Source organism: Anopheles moucheti, chromosome 3 (assembly GCF_943734755.1).
Source record: "Anopheles moucheti chromosome 3, idAnoMoucSN_F20_07, whole genome shotgun sequence".
Classification (NCBI taxonomy): Eukaryota; Metazoa; Arthropoda; class Insecta; order Diptera; family Culicidae; genus Anopheles; species Anopheles moucheti.
In genome coordinates, this window is record NC_069141.1 from 49,288,395 (window position 1) to 49,308,558 (window position 20,164).

The following is a 20,164-nucleotide window of genomic DNA, read 5'->3' on the forward strand; positions in this document are numbered from 1 at the left end:
CATTTATCATTTGCACGGCATGGAAACCGACGATACAAATATGGTTTCGGCAAATGCGAGATTTGAACAGGATCAGTTGCTGCGGCACAGTTTTTCATATTTTGGGGCTACTGAACTGGCACGTGTTTTGGATTCGTTTACGGTGCAATTAAATAATTCCAAATTAGTAAAAGATGTCATGCCTTACTAATTACGGGCGCTTCGGTATTGGTGAACATTTTGTTACAAGACGGTCTTGGGAAATACACTAAGCATTGAATTTGAACACAATTAATCATTTTGTGGGTAATCCCCGGATAATCTATCACATACGGGCACAGTAGTTGACACAGAGGATGATTAGAAACTTTAAAAAATAACAAACATTTCGAACCATTCGTTTCTCAGGTGACAATTCATTGAAATTCTCTTAATAAACAATTTTACTTCTTGCTTCTGGTTTCATTTGAAGAAAATATCGAAGAATTTTAATTTAATCATTATTTATTGTTGGCGTGTGTTACACTACGTTGTGGTCTTTTTTCTTGTTTAAAATCCAAACTCCTTCCGTTGATTTCTGGGTTTGCTTTTATTTTCAACTAATATCTTGAAACTTCAATCTGTTATAGGTGTGATCCTCTCTAGACGTGGTTACTAACTGATTACTTTACCTTCTCTTCCTTTGCTCTATGGCTACTTGATTAAAATCTGATTTGTCCTAAAACTCTCCTTTTCCTGTTTTCATATATGGATCGAATTCTTAACCTCTGCTTTAAATGAAAACTATTGTATTTCCAACAATCTATTAGATTAGAACTTTATTTAATCGCACTTAATATTGTTTTTAATGTAAACTTGAATTCAGAATAAGATAATATAAATAAAGTTAAATAAAATATAGAAATAAATAATTCACCATGTGCTGAAATGTGTTACAGACTTCTATTGCATACTAAATCATTCTCTCCTCTTTTCTTGTACTTCCATCCGCCTGACGAAAAGCACAATGCTCAAGAATAATTTCTCCCTCCTACCCTAACCTTCAGTTAATCTGGCTATGTGAATATGTAAACCCACTCTTGTCATCGGCTTTATAAGGTAGGTGGTAACGTATTGCTCTGTACCACACGCAGCTTTAATCTAATGTGCTAAGTACAACGACACGCTCCGTCTTTAATATAAACTAACACCTTGATCCTTCACCGTCTAACAGTTTCCCGGAAATTTGGCCCCAATACACAACGAAAGGCAGCACAGGAACCGAATAATGGACCGAGTGTCAGAAATAGTTTTCCATTACATTCCCGGCACGATTCCCGGCAGCTCGAACCATGGACCGTGGACGGCGTTCGCAAAACCGGGGCTCCAAACGGATCTTGCATCGCATAGGAAACCGCAAATATGGGAAGAAAAGGTCTGCTGGCCCCGGGGTTGCCTATGATGTAATATAATTATGGTACTGGTGTTCGGGTCGAGTATCACGCTAAGCTCGTAAATATGAGCAACATCCTTTTTCGGCTCGGAGCGGATCGGACCGACGCTTAGGCCTTTCCATTCAAACACCATCGTAGTAGGCCTAGCACGGGGCGACCCCGAAAAGCAGCTACGAGACGGTGATTGGGATGACTCTTGCACCGATAAATGCGGGATGCTGGGATGCCGGGAGGAGGACAATCCTTTTGCGAGGTAGAAATGTGGCAATTTTCAGACCATGTTCAAGGAAAACCCCCCGAAGCCGATCAACAGGAAATGAGGAAAATGTGATAAGAAAGTCCAGCTGCAGCACAAAGCTTCTCCAGCCCATGAGGAGCAGTTTCCACTATGCAAACGGCTGTGGCGAAGGTTATCTCGATGTATGCTTCGGGGCACATCTTGGGCTCATCGTTTAGGTTTCGATGGTGGTCAGCTAAACGAGTGGATAACCATCTTCGGCAACGCCAGAGCCGCAGCCGATCCCGAATAAAGGGGGGGCCGGATGTTGAATTAAATCGTCCGGATGCCACGGCCGAACTGGTTTTTGCGATCGAGAGCCCTTCGACGCATGAAATGATTTAGGAACTGCTACAACACGCACCCGGAGGGACAAAATAATTCATTCCTCTTCCATACCGACCTTAATTTACCGTACCGTGGCGTCTAATGGAAGCCGCCGCCGTAGTCCGGAACGAAAATGAGTGTTGGCCAGTATGCGGGCACACAAACACCCGAAACAGAAAAATAGAAACCATCCCCGGGAAGGTACTCACTAGGTTATGAACTGGCCAAACCGTTCGGAACCGGGCGGAATGTGCGGGTCGCCGGTAAGAGGTGAGCGGTTCGTGCATTCTTCAAGCGCTTCCGTGGCGTCTCAGTCTGTTTCAAATGTTTGGATTGAATTTTCCCCGTTTTGGGATGGAAAATGAGAAATGCATTTTCTCCACGCAACCCGGCACGCACCCAACAAAACGCACGAGCACATAAATTTTCCCGCAATCCCTCCCGAATGACGCGCCGATGCCGGAGCAGGACGAAGTGTGGGATAGGATTTCTTTTTGAGTCATCGGTCGACGGTTTGGCCCTGGCGCAGCACGGCGAATGGAACCATAAATTATCGGGGAAAAAACGCCACCGAGAAGCCGAGGTGCGGAATTGAACCATACCGGGGTTCACCATGTTTGCCGTTCGATGTCGCACGGTACCGATATGATCGACCGCCACCGGTACGCGCCGAGCGCCAAGTGGAAAAGCGGAACGATAAATTTTTCCGAACCAACTCATGTTACGCTGGCCGGGCGGGTTGTGCGTGTGTAGTTGACATGTGCATTGCACATGAATGTTGTTGATGGGTACGGTGATGGTTGTGGGCTAACAGGGCGGGCAAGGTTGTGAGGCGGAACAAGGGGTTGCATTTTAGTTACGCTTGAAAATCTATTTCCACAGTAGGGAATTGTTGGAAATACAACTAATAAAGCTACAGAAGTTGGTTATAATAATAAAAAGTAAAGTATAAGAAAAACAGAACAAAACTCCTTTAGTTGAACGCTAACAGTATGTTTGAATAAATACGGTAAATGTGTATGCTAAATTTTCTCCATTTTTTAAAAGAGTAAAACAAAGATTAAAATTGCTGTTTGTTTAGTTTGAAAACAACAAATTATATACAAGCAGGAAATAATAAAAAAAATGTGAACACTGTTATTTAGTATACAATAAAATTATTATTTTTTAATAATAATAATAATAATAATAATAATAATAATAATAATAATAATAATAATAATAATAATAATAATAATAATAATTATAATAATAATAATAAAAATAATAATAAAAATAATAATAATAATAATAATAATAATAATAATAATAATAATAATAATAAAACAATAAACAGGATGTCATATTAAAGAACACATAGTACACAGTAAAGAACCAAAGCTATTATATTGTATAAACATTTACTAAATATATTTTCCTTTAAAGTCAGTTACATCAACGGTAAACGTATTTACTACAGCTTGATTTAGATTTCAATCAAAGCGGATTAGAATTTCCCAGAAGATCGCATAACACTGTACCGGTAATGTTTACAGGACGCGTTCCCGCAATGTGCCACAACCGAAACTGTGTCCGTTGTCCGGTTTCGAACGTTCATAACACTCATTTCGTGTTGATCATTCTGTGTCCCGGCATGTCCAGTACGATGTTCCCGCGTACCGTCTATGTAGCCAGTCGGCAGCGAACACGGGGAAGAATCTGACGCATCATACACCAACTGTATGCCGATTGTGTCATCCCTCGCACCCTCTATTCCTCCACCCTACCGTCCACACCTACTGCCCCTAAACACCGCATCGGTACAGAAGAAAACCAGCAGGGCAGGTTGATACTTATGTAAATTTATAGCCTCTTCTTGCTGTCAAAATGTAATACCAATCTACTCCACACATCGCTTTGATGTTGACAGTGGTGTCAGCGTGTGTGCTTAATTAAAGTGTATTTGATTTTCATCGTCCCCCGGGGGGCGAGGGGGTGTGTGTGTGTGTGATGATTCTCACATTCTCTGCCCCCGAATGCACCACACCCTCTCTCGAACCGTTTGTTCTGCTTCGCTCACTATCCACCACCCTGCCACAGGACAACAGCGCGCGCACAGTGGTCGGTGCAAACGGAGAGTCACGCTACGTCCTTCGATTTGGGTCGCGTTTGTACGAGTGCGTTGCGGCAGTGGCCGTGCAATCGACCGGCGAACAGCAACATTGTTATGCGCGTACTTGCAAGTAATCGACTCGAAAGTGTCACTGACCGTGTACCTCCTTCTCGAGCCCATTTCTCGGTGTGCTCCCGCTGGATTGGGCTCGGCACACGACACGGGCAGCAAGACAACCGCAATCCAGTTACAAGCTTTGCCGCAACCGCATACGCGTGTTTTCTGACCGATCTCTCGCTCTTGTCGTCGTGCCGCTCCAAATTCCTCGCCCTTTGCTCCCCGTGATGCTCGCGTGAACACATCTGGGAACAGGGACAGATTGTAATTGAGGTAATACATTATTTATCGATTTATCTATCAGGAAACATAATTAAGTGGATGCCATCGGGTGCCAACTGCCCCCAGGGACACCTTACCTGATGGTTTCCGCGCTTACTCGCTGGCGCTAATCAGTGCCGGGTGCATTTGAAGAACCCACAACCATTCCAGCCCAAGGCATGCCTCGATACCGGGGTGATTCGAATGCCAGGTGATGGACAGATATTAGATTTTCGGACACAGTGGACGGTGTGTCACACACACGCAACGGCTGCGCTGGGGAGGGGGGAAAAGCTCAATTAATTTAGATGTGCATAAGGCACAGTTTTTGTTCTCTCGGGTTTGCTACTCGGTCGGGCATGAATAATCGAAAAAGTGACACCACAGTCCAGCCCAGCAGGTGGGCCATTTTCTATCAAAAGCTCATTAAAATTCCACAGCAATTACAACGCGTACGATGAACGGGGCGGTACGTGCACGTCGGGTGCAGATTTCTTTATGAGCTGGCATCGCAAAATTCTCCGGGAATGGTTGCAACAGTGTGGAATAATAACATCAAGTGCACCTTTATCACTAATGGACACTTTAAATGCAACTGCGAACGCGATTGAAGTGTAACACCATGTACTACACTTTAATTATAATCGGTATGGTGAGTGGTTTCTTTTTGGAGCAATTGCAAATTTACCTTAACTTCATCATAATGTCATTGCAGTGCAATTAAAGGGAGAGTAAACAGAAATGCAAAACAGCAATCTCTTTGATTTCAAGCAAAAAGTACTATTCTGAGGTTTTATGTAGCTGGAGAAAATTTCTTAGGCCACCTTTAGAACATCAGCAGGAGTGGAGTCTTTTTTTAGCTGTGTAGCTGGTTAAGACTGTGTTCTGTGTCAATTGAAATATTCTTCAAATTCAGTGAATTTTAAGGAATAATGTTAGTTCACATCGGCAAATGCAAATCAGAATCTTACACTCCCACAGCAGGAGTACCACAAGGCAGCACAATATCCCCTATTCTCTTTAATATATAGACGTCTGACATTCCTTCGATGAAAAATTGTACAAAATACCTATACGTCGACGATATAGCCATAGCTTCTTCTGCTAAATATTCAAAAAGCATAATAAATTCACTGAACAATGGACTTAAAAAATATACTACGTATTGCGATAAATGGAAGCTCAAAATTAAGGGATTAAAATCAAAAGCAATATTTTTCATCAGGTTTAAAAAATCAAATAAATTTCCTAACAAAACAGTTAAATATAAAAACAATGAAATTCCCTGGCCTTAGGCATTTTGTTGGACAAAACGTTAACCTTTAAGAACAACACTGAAGCTACCATGCTAAAATGTGAAAAAATATTTAAAATCCTATACAGTTTTCTGCACAGGAAATCGAAACTAAACTTTAAAAATAAGACCCTTCTCTATAAAGCAGCAATACGGCCAATAATTACATATGCGTCTCCAGATTGCGCTAACTGCCACAAAAAAAAACACTCCAAAAAATTCAAAACAATTTTCTGAAAGCTATACTAAATGTTCCTCCCTGGTACCGTACATCCTTATTACACGAAAAATGTAAAATGCCTCTTGTAACCCAACATCTTAAAAATATTCAGACCACCTATATACCATAATTCGAAACAAATCCGCTATGCAGACCAATCTCTCAGACAGGAAATGTTATTTTCCTCAACAATCCCAGGGGTCGAAAATAATCACCATATAAGTTTACAATCAAGTCAACATGACTTAATTAGATTAGGTAGGTTAATGAATAGATACTTTAGATATAAGTTTAGTTAGGATAAGGTATTTTTTTTTTTCGCTCGAATTTGTTGGGTTTTTGTCTGTAAAGTTTTCCCATTAATAATTTCAGGTAAAGCAATATTCGTTATACATCACAATGCGAGCGAAATTATTTAGTTTGCTAGGAAAGACGTAAAAGTCGAACCCGTTTTATGTTTTACATTTAAATTACTATTGTTAAAACAAAGTATTCATCGTCTAAATATATATCACTACTACTGCTACTAAAGGAATACTGTTAATTTGTGTCAGATATTTTTTTCCATTTTGTAATTGTATAATATATTTGCTGGAATTATTTTTGCATGAAAGGTTTCATGAAAGGTTTCACGCACGTTATAGATTAATTGCCCTAGATTATCCTGCCTAGATCAATAACGAGTTTTAGAAATAAGAAAAGGAAGACAACGGAATAAACAGTAGCAAACAGAACACGAAGATCGTGGGACACGTCTTTTTTGGGTTTCAAATACAGAAACCATTTGCGAAAGATACCGTGCGCGGATAACAAACATTAAGTGAGATTTCTCACAATATTGTTAAGGCAACCCATACAGGATACGTCAGGTCGCTGACGTAAATGCCCTAACGGGCCATCCGGCATAGGTTCTGAGGCTTGAGGAGTTGTTAGTCCGTAGGCGCTTCGGCGAATCGGGCAGTTCCCTGACTGTGGTGGTTCCTGTTTTAACAGGCATCCTTGGCAAGGATGTGGGTTTCTCTATGAAGATTCTCTCCTCTGACAATCCAAAAAAAAAAGGATACGTCAGGAGAAAACGGCCTCTTCTGGGTCTTCATCTACAAGAAACTGTACAATAAAAAACAAGCCAATCCTCATACTATTTTGGTGTTTGTGTATAAAGAACCAATAAACTTTTATTAACCATCGCTAATACTACACACGCTATTAAAAGGCCTTAATTGTAAATCTTTCTCGCATAATATTTATTCAATGAAACAGCAACTAAACTGCGCCATCCAGCATGGAAACAACCGAATCAAATCAATTCTACCCAGCTACGAGCCCTTTTATCTGGCACTCATCTAGCATCCACAAACACACTTTATTGGACAAGTTCCGCAACAATCCGCTCAGGCAGGATTTTGTTTTTTTTTTGTTTGCAACTAAAGCGAAGCAATAAGAATAAATGACGATCGATAAGCGGGCGGTGTGTTTACAAATCCAAAGCACTCAAGCAATGAAAACAATATAACGCACATCCTTGGCAGCACGGCCATCCGGGTGTAGCCCATTTGCCCCCCCGAAAAAACATTCCACAAAACACGACACGGTTATTTAAGACACTTGGCGAAGAGTTTCCTGGTCCTGTTAAGTGATTTCCGTCCGGAAGCGGGATTATCTGCCACTGTGACAACGTCAACATTTAGGAAGTATTACGCTCGCAAGGGTTCGAGGGCGCCGACAACAACTTAATACTTCATTTGTATTAATAACATGATAATTTTGCCATTAAAATCGTAAACATAATCATTTCCACTCGAAATCGGATCAGATCCGTACGGTTTTTGGTGGCCGGCAGTTCGGTCCACCAGCCGTCTGCCGCCTAGCGTAGCACGATACGGGCCGGTCAGCTAAGAAAGAGGAAGGAGCCGGAAAATCCCACACATGTTCAAAAACTACCCTGTTAATCTACCGCTTCCAGAAGGGCCATGAAGATTGCCATGAAATTGAACCAACCCCAGGGAGCTACCGGTGCCTTTCGCTACGAAAGGTGGAGCAAGCGGATGGCATTGACGCTATCGTCGAGCTGGAAAGGCCAAAAGGCTACGACGAGCGGAAAGACTTTCTGGACAGTCGTCTTGGCCAACTGGCGTACCATCGTCAACATAGTCGTCGTCGTCATCGCCGTCCGCATCGCTGTCGTGCCCGAAGTCTCAAGTACACTAAATCTATATCGCTTCAAACGGTCGTAACGTCTAATGGTCACGCTTTTCTGATGTATCTTTATTGATATTACTTTCCATATTGTCATATCTCCTTTCACGACGCGACGCCAACGAGGTTCGGCATCCATTTAGCTACACGGAACCTGCCCATTGTACGGTTTCGTCCCCGTACATATGCGTACAAAACGGTGTGCACAGTTTAGCGGAGGCGAGCCTCCTGCCCGTGCTGGTGGAGGTTTTCCTGACCATGATTGGACATGATGTGGCCGGGAGAAGTTGTATCGAGTCGAGTGTCAGCGCTGATATCGGATCCACACCGATACACTCGCTCTCACGCACATCATACCACTCTCACCCTGCAACCCAGTGAGGCTGACAGGCTCCAGAAAACCCAATCGAATGCAACCGTTGTTCATGATAGTAGCCGCGAATATCCTACCACCCCGTCCAGAAGTGCACGATGCTCAACGCCATACGTAGCGCGTCGAACGAAGAACGAAGAAAACGGGCTACCAGTGTTGACGCCAGTGGCCCTTCGGCCGACCGGTACTCGTCGGGTCGGGGACGGTGGAAAATATTTATCACGAAACGAAAAGCAATAACCATATTTCACCCGCATCAATATCAACTTCATTTGCGATCGGGGTTTCGTTTACGGATGCAAGCCTCAGAATGGCGAATCTCGGACCATGCGCGTCAGTTTCCAACACGGACAGCGTGCCCTCGGAAGGGCTCCGGGAACGTACGAACCGCCCAACTATGGGCAAAGAGGACACACGTGCTGGTCAATCTGTGTAGAAGGTTACTACCGAACGGTTACTAGTTTAATGCGATGCTTTGTATTAAGCATGGGCTACTTGATGGTGAGAACAGATCGAGGTGTCCTTTGACGTACATTCATCTCGGTCATCCACAGCATTTATTAACATTATTACTCTTAAAAAATATTATAAAAAAACCGTTACTTTTTAATCAAATGTTTAATTTGATAATTTATATTTAAACTTTACTTAGTCTCTTTTTTTAAATATGCGAACCATGTGGGGCGAATTATGACCACCTTGTCCACTATTGTTCTTTGCTGTTGTCACATTCCTTTTTCATTCGTTATCTACAATGGCGATTTCAATGATGCTCGCTCCACACCAGCTACACGTATGCTATGTGACAATTTCGGCGCGATAGGAAAATCGCGCATACCACCGTACCGGGTTGATGTCCACGGCAATGGGCCTGCCGGTGTCTGCCGGCCAAACATCAATAGTGAAGGAAAAACCTTCACGGTCGTCACGAAACTCTTCGGCATATTTCGGAAGTCGCCCATCAACCGTTGCAGCCAAAGAAAAGGCACTAAGGGTTTAAAGGTTCCACTAACCGGATGGATGAAGCTCAACAAAAGACACCGGAACCGTCCCGGCCGGCAAGCACCCTGTGGACATCGAGCGCAAAACGAGAATGCCCTTACATACCGTAACCCCCACCTTAACCACCATCGGCCCGGTTGAATCGTAAAATCACTTCAGTGATACTATCGCCCCGTTGCTTTATGCGCTTATCGTGACATTTGAGCTAAAGTGTACTGTAAAATTGATTGAATCTCAACGCCGCGCTCGTTTGAATTGATTCGCCCAGCTCGCCGAACGAACCGCGCGTTTTTCCAAGCGCGCTCTTTACGATCTTCCCCGATTTCATTTCGACGACAAAATCCGTGATCCGTGGTGGTCCATTGCCGGTGGACCGGACCGGGTAGAATGGTAGCCGTCCGTTCGCTCCACTCCACTACCGAGGCAGCTACCGTTTATTGATATTCTGCACGGCGAAGCAATTAAAAGAAAAGGCCCTCTGGTCCGGAAATTGTGCCCACTGGCAAAAGTTCAAACCGAAACCCCGAAACAGCTTCTCTCGTCGGTTCACCCGCCCCAATGGACGGGACGGGACGGGACGGATGGAAAGCGATCGCCATCACTCGCCGGTGATGCTTTAGATTGCAATCGGTGCAATTTATCAGACCGAAAAATAGATCCAGCGTACTGGCATGGGTGCATAATGAATTGAAAGGGCACGTAGAACAACGTACATTAAGCCGTCATTAGAACGGGTTTGCTTTTTGTTTTCAGTACAGCCCGATTTGATTTTATCTCGCCCAGTACGCCCAGACCACAAGGCCGGTACAGAACAAAAAACGGGCCGGTTGGCAAATCGTGCTTTTAGCAATAGCACATTAAATGACAACCACTCGGAGCAATAATTTGTGATTTATGAGTTTTTGCTTTAAAGCATTCACTTAGGAAAATGGCAATTGATTTCTTGGACCCATCGATTTTGCAAATTGCTCAATAGTTCAACTAATGCAACTGTGAATTAGACTACATGTAAGCCGTTTTCAACTACAGCATTTTACTGCACTGAAGTAACTTTACTGAATGAAATTTTAAAGACAAAAAAAGTACAAGACTTAAACAAACTGGTTTGAAAATCTAGTCGCAAAATGTTATTACAAAAATTAAATCCGATAACAAGAGTGTAAGGGCTCATTTCATTATTACGTAACACTGTTAGGGGGGGAGGGGGTTAGTATCAGCGTTACGAATTGTTACATAGGGGGAAGGGGGGGTTTAACTTTTTGTTACGTAACATACAATAAGATTGTACTTAGATTCCCGCTGCATAGTCAATGTATAAAAAATTAACTTATTTAAGGGATTTTTATACAAATTCCATGTTATTTATCTACTTGTTGATTGTTTAAAGGTCAAGTTTCTTGGTATTTTCTAATACCAACTTATTAATACTGATGTCCACTCAGATGGTGAATTCCGGTGTCTAGTAGTGAATCAAGCATTGTGGACTCATTAAACTTAAAATTTAACTTGAAGAGCTCTAAACAGTCTCAGAATGATGCATCCAAGTTATCTACTAGAACAATCTAGAAGTTATCTAGTTCTAGAAGTTATCTAGTTCTAAAAGTTATCGTATAGAACTTCATACAATTCATTAATCATTCATCATACATCAGTTCATTATTCAATATCATTTTAGGCTTGTACGCACATTCACAATTCAATGATCAACTTTTGCCAACTAGAACGTGCAACATCGTGATCGGTGCTTGTATGGCAGTATTTGAACTCAGCATACCAGCTAAAATAGTTGATTTTAATGGTGCTGAATTTTACGATGCTTATCAATTCGATTTAACCGTTTTTTTCCTAACCAAATGCAACTTTTTAATGACTTTCTAAATTAATTATGTTCAATTGGGTGTTAAATGATAACAATGGGTTTGAGTTTTGTGTTTTCCAGCACTTCGTGGTGGCCTGCTGCAGAAGTCCTCTAAACCACCTACAGTCTAGCGCCGTCGTGAGCCAATCCCGGTCTGTCTGGTGGAAGCATCAGCGGCATCCCTCTAACTTAATTTGGGCCTACCAAGCCTCCTCTGTCCATGAGGACGACCTAAAATGGCTTTTTGGACAGGGTCGTCCGGTGTCATTCTCATTACGTGAGCAGCCCACCAGGACCCAGGCTGGTCTAATGCTCTGTACGACGGTAGGTTCGCCGTACAACTTAAAGAGCTCATCATTGTAGCGGCTCCATTGTCCTTCCACACATACGGGACCAAGAAACCTTCTGAGCATCTTCCTCTCGGACGCGGCTAAAAGGGTTTCGTCGGTTTTGGACAAAGTCCAAGTTTCACAGGCGTATGTAAGTACTAGAGCTATATAAGTATATCCCAGCTTCGTTGAACTGAAATTTATTTACTAAACCTACTTTATCAAAAAATGCATTTATACTTTCGTCAGTTTTTTAGATCCTTTAAATCTGTGTTTTATAAAATAAAGTTAATCAAAAAGGTGAATGAATAATGAGAATTAACAGAAGACAAAAGAATGATGCATGAAAGGTTGCTAGATAAATAAGAAAGGAATAATATTGATTGTCATAGGTTTTAACACCACCTGCCCATCTAGAGAATTGGAGCCACCATCAATGCAAAAAAGAAGGGCTGTATTTTCGAGGATCGAGCTCTATTCTTGTTGCAAACGAAGTAAAGACCAGTGATAAATTTTGAACGTCTGTGATTATAAACGAGGCTGTTAAAATTTTACTGATGATATCCAAAACTTTGCAACACTGATAAATAATTTACGTACGAATTCTTTTTCTTAATACATTATATTAAATAGTATTATGGCGAATTGATGTAATCTCCCAAACGAGTTTCTTAAGCTTTTTAAATGGACGATTAGCGCATGAATTCTTCGTTTGGGAACTGTGGTGTTCAAGACTTGTAAAACGAATCGTCTTCCGGAAATTGATATCTTTGTCCAGAACCTATTGCCAATGATACCAATTATACTGATGAAAGATAAGGACAGCCTGAAAACAAACATTTTTGAAGAAATACCGTAAGCAAAATCGAAAAATGTTCTAAAACAACTTCAAATTATTAGCAACGATCAAGCAACTCAGTCTGGCGTGAGTAGTAAATTAATTAGGCAGTATGTTTGTTTATTTTTGCATTAGTCAAAATACGATGGAATTACAAGGTTTACTTAAGAATTTAAAAAAAAAAAAAAAGGGGGGGGAGGGATCAACGAAATGTTACGTAATTAATGTAGCGGGGTTGCGTCCAGTGTTGCGTTTCGTTACAATAGGGGAGGAGGCAAATATGACTATTTTTGCGTTACGTTATATTTGAATGAACCCTAACTATTTCCCCATCCTCATTTAAGCGTGTGTGTGAAGCGTGACGTGCAAATCTTTAACCTAACATGGAACTAAACATTCTATCGTAAACACTTTTAAAAATAACTAGTAAGAGTCAATACTAAATCGATTTAATAAATGTAATATTAGAATTAGTCCCAGCAAACGGACGCACCATTTCACTGTCCAAAACGACTGCCTAATGAACATTCATCATTCCACCGTTGCAACAAACAAGACAGGCTCTCGTACATGGCGCACCACCTTGCTACGATCGCTTCCGGGCGGAATGTTCATCCACCGTCATTACATATAATTAAAACCACAAACAAAGCGGTTGCCCATCGTCGAAGAAAATCTCCGAACGGTGTCGTAACATTTAATTTTGCTTTGTCTCCGTACCGTCGAATGGCCGCTGGATGAAGACGGCGGCAGGGACGCCTAGCATGGTTAACATTCCACACGTCCAGCCAACTATGGGCTCCATAACTCTCCGACGCCTGCCTTTCGAACGCATCAATGTCGCACCGGTCGGCCGCAGAGGGATTCTCCTTCCGTTTTTGATCGTAAAATCTAGTTTTGTGACAAGCGTCCCACTCGCATCGCTGAATAATTAAAATACTCCGCATACCACGCGGGGAAACGTTCGGCGCAACGTTGCTACCGTTGCCGGAATGCCGGGTACGGGAGTTCCTTACACCCGTAAGATTGTTTGGGAGGAAGACACCGTTTGGGAGAGGGTAGAACGGGTAGATTTGTATTCTTTCGCGTCTTGGCACACATGTTTAAATCCGTGATGGACAGTAGAGGATCGAAGCGGACACACGGTAGCGACAGTAACGAGCACCAAAGGTATGTCAACGATTTAAATACTCTTCAATAAAATCCACCACGTCCCGAATGTACAGCATCCGGAATTTACTACAAAACAAACTCCCTCGCGCAAACGGTGCAGACGTGCATTCCCTGGAGCCGGACCGGGTGTCTATTTATTCACCTTTATTTTGTTGCCCGGTTTGGGCCCCCTTCGGAGCACATATCTTCGAACCTTCATCGTGGCGACACGTTCCGTTCGATTACCTTCGAATCCCAGCGTGCACATAATGCTGCACATGCTTCGTCATCATCATCATCATCATCATCAGCATCATCGGCATCAGCATCTTTACCATCAGGATCGTCGACGTGCTCGTTGAACAATGTTCGTTTATGCCAGCGAATCCGGTAATAAATATCAAGTGATGTATGACACCGATCCTCCAGTAAACTCCGAACACACCCGGGGAAACATCATCGTTCGTGTGAATCGTATCGCGTAAAATACAAAAAAAAGAACAGGCAACGCGTTCATTTGCCGATACTCGCGAGCCCATCAACACCATCACACGGGGTAACAGCATACGTCCCTTCCATCCGAAAGACATGTGCATAGATTTTTCATCGTTTTTCGTTATTCATCGCCCTATCAACACCCGATGCTTCTGGGCCTCGTTCGTCGTCACCACTGGCGCAAAAGATAGCTTGTCATTTTTATGTGCACCAAACGTAAACGCAAGAGCCGCAGCATCAGTCACACGCGAAACGCAGCCCAGGGCCGGATTTCTTGCACGGAGGTAAGCATCAAAGAACAAGTTATAAATATTGTATGGAAAACATTACTTACGCCTGATAATCTATTCGTTGAAACTCGGGTCGAAAACGCAACCACCACAATACCTGAACCATGCAATAAGATTCCCTTTGCTTTCTGCTGGAAAACTTTTCGCTGCGAAAGTTTATGAGCCTCATGGTAGAAGAATTCTTTGATTCATCGACTTGGGATAAGAGTAAAGAAGTTTTGAAGTACCATCAATATTAAGTGAGACAATAAGTGATCGGTTACGCATAAAGCTTTGTGATAGGAAATACACGTCACAAATTGATCTACGCATTGGGATCCGGTTATAGAACATCTGAAAAAGAACTTCATTTGTAATTGCATGTAATTGTTACAAAGGATATTGAGTATTGACAAGGAGGCTACAACAAATATTTTTATTTAATAATTAATTTAATTTCTATTATGACGGCAATGCCGTTTTTGAACAACAAAAATTATACTAACCATAAAAAACTAAACTCTTACAAATATGAAATCATCATAGAACAATCGAAAGCATAATGTAAATAATTAATTTTAATAAATTGATCTTTCCCACAGCAAGCAATCCAAGGTTTCATATTTTTATGTTTTATTACGTATTACATTATTTTACACTATCGGAGGATCCAGCTGTTCCTGCTCGTGACGCAAACTCGACTGCTTTATCCTCGCGATCGGGACCGAGATAACGATCTCGGTCCATCCCGAGATAACGGCACTCGTCCACATCAACCGACGAGAGATCACTCTCCCGGAGAGCGTGAGTGCCTCGCTGCGTAACGTATCCAACATCTCCCCTTCTTTAAAAACGTCGATAAACATCGAACCTACTGGGCGGCCTTCTATGTCTAGAAGACCGGCGTGGTTCCTGTCTTGAAGGCTGCACAAAGATTGCCGGATTCGGAGGGCAGGTACGAGGCAAAGGCGCCACGGCTGGCGCGGCATCCGGATTGATGACGGATGCTGAAGTCTGCAGTTGACGGTCAGACGGTAAGCCAGGAGCGCTGTTTGGCACGTTTGAGAGGGCATCGGGATTGCTGACCGATGCAGGTGTCCGCAGTTGAGGGTCAGGCGGTAACTCACGAGCGCTGTTAGGTGGCGTATCTAAAATTATATCAAGAGGTAAATTGGTGTTAACCGATCTCACAGGATCGTGATGATGTTGCTGACGTTCACGGCGATCACGCAACTGGTTCACGTGACATCTTATAAGCCTCTTATCCAACATCCTGACGGTATACATGACAGCCCCGATACGTTTAACAATTGTGCCAGCTACCCAGATCCATCCATTCCGTGTATACCGTTTGGCGTAGACTGGATGAGACGTACGGAACTGTTTCAGATTGTTCGTTACAGCACATTTTGTAGAGCTTGTTTGCTTCGGGCGTAGGAGATCTAATGTTGTTCGAATCGGCCGGTTTAGCATTAGATCCGCTGGTGACTTTGAAGGGCCCAACACATAATTTGGCGTGCTTCTGTAAGCGAGTAAAAATGTGTCCAATGCTTCGTGGATCGGTGTGCCATTTGCCGATATTTTCCTAACAGCACGCTTGAATGTGTCGACAAATCTTTCAGCCTGCCCATTAGATTGGGGATGATAAGGCGCTGTAGTGATATGGTCGATGCCGTTTTGGATGCAAAATTCCTTAAAATCCATGCCAACGAATTGCGTTCCATTGTCTGAAACAAGCGTGTTAGGAACTCCAAAACGGGCGAATATCGAACGCAGAATGTTGATTGTTGCCTTAGCTGTGATGTTATTCGTTCGTATTACTTCAGGCCAGCGGGAGAATGCATCCACTACCACGAGAAAATATGCTCCATCAAGCGGGCCAGCATAGTCTACATGTATTCTCTGCCATGGTGCCGAAGCTTTCGGCCAAGAAACGGGATCTGAGTGGGGTGGTGATTTGGCAACAGCTTGGCATGCATCACATGTTTTTACCCAGTCCGCAATATCTGCATCCAGAGAAGGCCAATAGAAATAGCTGCGGGATAAGGCTTTCATTCTGACGATCCCTGGGTGTCCGTTATGCACTTGCTGAAGGCATCGTTGTTGCAGTGATCTGGGTATTACCACCCTCTCGCTGAAAAGAAGACATCCGTCTACGATTGATAAGCCATCTTTTCTAGCGTGGAATCTGGCCAGTTCGCCTGTAAATGCTGTATTTTTGGGCCATCCGCTGCGAACGTAATATTCGACCTTCTGTAGCAACGGATCCTTCGCTGTTTCCTTTGTTAGCTCCACATGATTAACAGGTATTGTCTCTAGTGCGTTAACTAAGATCGATTTAACGTCTGCTTCTAAGCTCGCGATCACGCAATCTTCTTCTGGCTTGGTGTGCGTGTTTATGAAACGTGACAGTAGATCCGCATTACCGAAATCTTCGGTGCGCACGTACTCGATACTAAAATCATAGGCGAGGAGGGTTAACGCAAATCGCTGGAGACGGTTAGCCGTAAACGTTGGTATGCCCTTCTTAGAGCCGAATATATGGAGCAGAGGACGATGATCCGTTTGCAGGGTAAAATGTCTTCCGAAAATCAGTTTATGAAACTTTTTTACTGCGAATATTATGGCCAGACCCTCTCGATCAATTTGACTGTATCGGCTTTCTGTTTCGGTGAGGGCTCGAGAAACGTGCTGAATCACCCGTTGCAACCCTCCAGGATACACATGACTAATTGTCGCACCTAGGCCGATTGAAGATGCGTCTGCCGAAACAACGATCTTTTGCTTTGGGTCATAGTGAGCTAGCTGTAGATCTGAAGCTAATAGAGATTTGAACTCACGGAAAACGCGTTTGCATTCTGGCGTCCATTTAAATGAAGCATTAGCCTTCAGGAGCTGATCCAATGGGTATCTCAGTTTGCGCATGTTAGGCATAAAACGACCGTAGAAATTAATGGCTCCTAGAAAAGATCTAACGCCTGTAACGTCTGTTGGCTCTGGCAGATTTCGTATAAGCGCAACTTTTGCTGGATCAGGGCGCAGTCCGTGGCTATCTATTACGTGCCCCAAGTAGGTGATCTGGGGCATACGGAAAGCACACTTGTCAGCCCGAATAGTGAATCCGTAGTCCTGGATCCGCGCAAGCGTATCTGTTAAGATCGCATCGTGCTCCTCTTGCGATGTGCCACCAACAATGATGTCATCTAGATAACCTGACACATTCCTCAGACCAGCTAGCATTTTATCTATTACCATTTGGAATGCGGCTGGTGCGATCTTTATACCCGGTGGCAGGCGATTGTAAAGATATAGACCGCGATGCGTGTTAATGGTTAATAGTGAACGGTATTGCGGGTCGATTTCGATTTGGAGAAACGCATCTGATAGATCAATTTTGCTGAAGTATTTGCAGTTGGAAAGCTTCGAAAATATATCTTCCGGTAAAGGTAATGGGTAACCATTTGGCTCTAGGGCGTCGTTTAGACCCGTGGAATAATCGCCACATATTCGGATCGACCCATTAGCTTTTTTGACAACTACTATCGGCGCAGCCCAATCAGATGCCTTAACAGGAGTAATAACCCCAAGGGTTTGTAAACGATCCAGTTCTCGATCCACCGCTTCTCGTACTGCGTAAGCAACTGGTCGTTTGGGGCGAAAAACCGGACGATAATTTTCCTTCAACGTAAAAGAAACGTTCGCCTTTGTACACAGCCCCGTCTCTCCAAAAAGCTGGGGAAATCTATTTTGCCATGACCGCTGCGCGCCGTCTGATGTCTTCAGCTGGGAACAGAATTTATCAATGGGAGTTGACCACAATGAAAAGGCGTCAATCAGATCCAGTCCTAGAAGAAGCAGGCGTACAGGAGTGACTGAAATCTGAACTCGCTTGGTTTGGTCGGCCATACTGATGCTACCCATAAAATTCCCGTCCAGTGTCAGGTTAGCACCCGATGCTGTGTGAGCTACTATCGATGAAGGTGCTAACTTAGGACTACCAATGCGCTGCCAGGTTTTCCGGTCGATCACTGTGATGTCTGATGCCGTATCAAGCTGCAATCGGACCGGCGTGCCATTTATCACCACAGGCACGAATTTACGTCGTTGCTGCACATTATGGACGTTTACTGAGAGCATTTTCATTCGTCTGTACTTGGTGCAACGCTTTTGTGGATTGCGTCGAGCTGCTGTTTTGCAATGACCCTCTTTATGCCCGATACGCGAGCACGTTTCACATCGGTGGGTGCGGTAAGCACACTCTCGCATCCAATGATGGTCTCCGCACAGCCAACACGGATTTTTCGGAACAGCTGTGCCGGAAGAATGCTGCCGTTGTTGGCGGTCCCCTTTTGTATTGACAGCTAAAACACGTTCCGGCAAAGGACCTTCAATCATTGCGCTGTCTCTCTTTAAATTCACCAACCGGTGACACTCGGTGGACAGCTGCTGAAGGGAAGTGCAGGTTCGATCCTCAATACGGGCCAGAAGTCGCGTTCTAAGGTCAGCTTCGCCCTCGTCCCTCAGGCCACACACGAACAACAAACACTTGAAATCCTCTTCGGTGAGCTTGCCAAGCTCAAAATCCACCGAAGATTTGTTGATACGACATGCGTAGACCAAGTGGTCCTCCGTCCGCTTCTTGGTTATCTGGAGGCATTTAAAACGCTTGCTGAGCAGAGTTTCCTGGTCGTCGAAAAGCGCTGACAGTTTCTCCACTGTTTCCTCAAACGAGAAGTCAGACGGACGATGGGGCAGGATGAAGGACAGGAACCGATCGTGCTCGGCCGTTCCCAGTTTCCGCAACATCAATCGAACCTTGGCAGGGGCATCGATTCGCGCGGTGTCGTTCTGAAATAGATCAGCATACCTCGCGTACCATTGTTTAAATGTGATTCCTGCCTCTTTCTCGTATCGGAATTCTGCAATGTGACGAGAAAGCGAATCGATTATTTGTTCTGGATGCAGACTGGGTGGTGCGACGTTTTGATGTAGCAACCGCTGATGCAAAAATTCGTTAACAAATTGTTGCTGCTGGGCCATTTGTTGCTGAATTAAATTCAGCATTTGCACAATCGTTGCGTTGTCCGGGCTGGTCATCATGGCTGGGGACGCGCCGAACTGCGATGGCGACGCTGCTGGTGGTTGCGATGGCTGCTGGATGTACGCCGTACGTTGACCCGACGGTCCGTCTCGCTGGGCTTGGAACGCCGTATCTTGCGGTACGAAAACGCCTTGCGCGTTAGGCTGGATCGCTGCACCGTTGATACGATTTTGGGACAACCGACGCGGGTCGGCGTCCGCAAATGCGTCAGTACTGTTCGTATCACCAATTTCCATCCTCCGACGTTTTCGACGTGGTGAACCAATTTTTTTTTTTTAACACACGCACACGTACAAACACGTTAAAATGGAATCAGAATAAATAAAACACAAATGTTTCTTGGATCACACAAAAACGTTTAAAAACGAAAACAAATAAATAAACGTAAATGTTCCTAAGATCACAAGAATCGTTAAAAATTTCGGGATTTAACTGAATCCCATCCTCGTCGCCACTTTTATGTTTTATTACGTATTACATTATTTTACACTATCGGAGGATCCAGCTGTTCCTGCTCGTGACGCAAACTCGACTGCTTTATCCTCGCGATC

General features: G+C 43.6%; 1 protein-coding gene across 1 annotated transcript; it reads right to left on the reverse strand.

The window, feature by feature from the left end:
• Window positions 1-15,647: 15,647 nt before the first annotated feature.
• LOC128302787 (uncharacterized) lies at window positions 15,648-19,849 on the reverse strand. Its single transcript, XM_053039639.1, has 2 exons — window positions 18,936-19,849; window positions 15,648-15,660 (listed from the first exon to the last, which is right to left on the reverse strand). Exons 1-2 carry the CDS (start codon window positions 19,847-19,849, stop codon window positions 15,648-15,650), a joined length of 927 nt encoding a protein of 308 aa, XP_052895599.1.
• Window positions 19,850-20,164: the final 315 nt, after the last annotated feature.

Bases quoted from the DNA above. Each gene is read 5' to 3' on its own strand.
- LOC128302787 (XM_053039639.1), bottom strand. From the start codon at position 19,849: ATGGAAATTGGTGATACGAACAGTACTGACGCATTTGCGGACGCCGAC.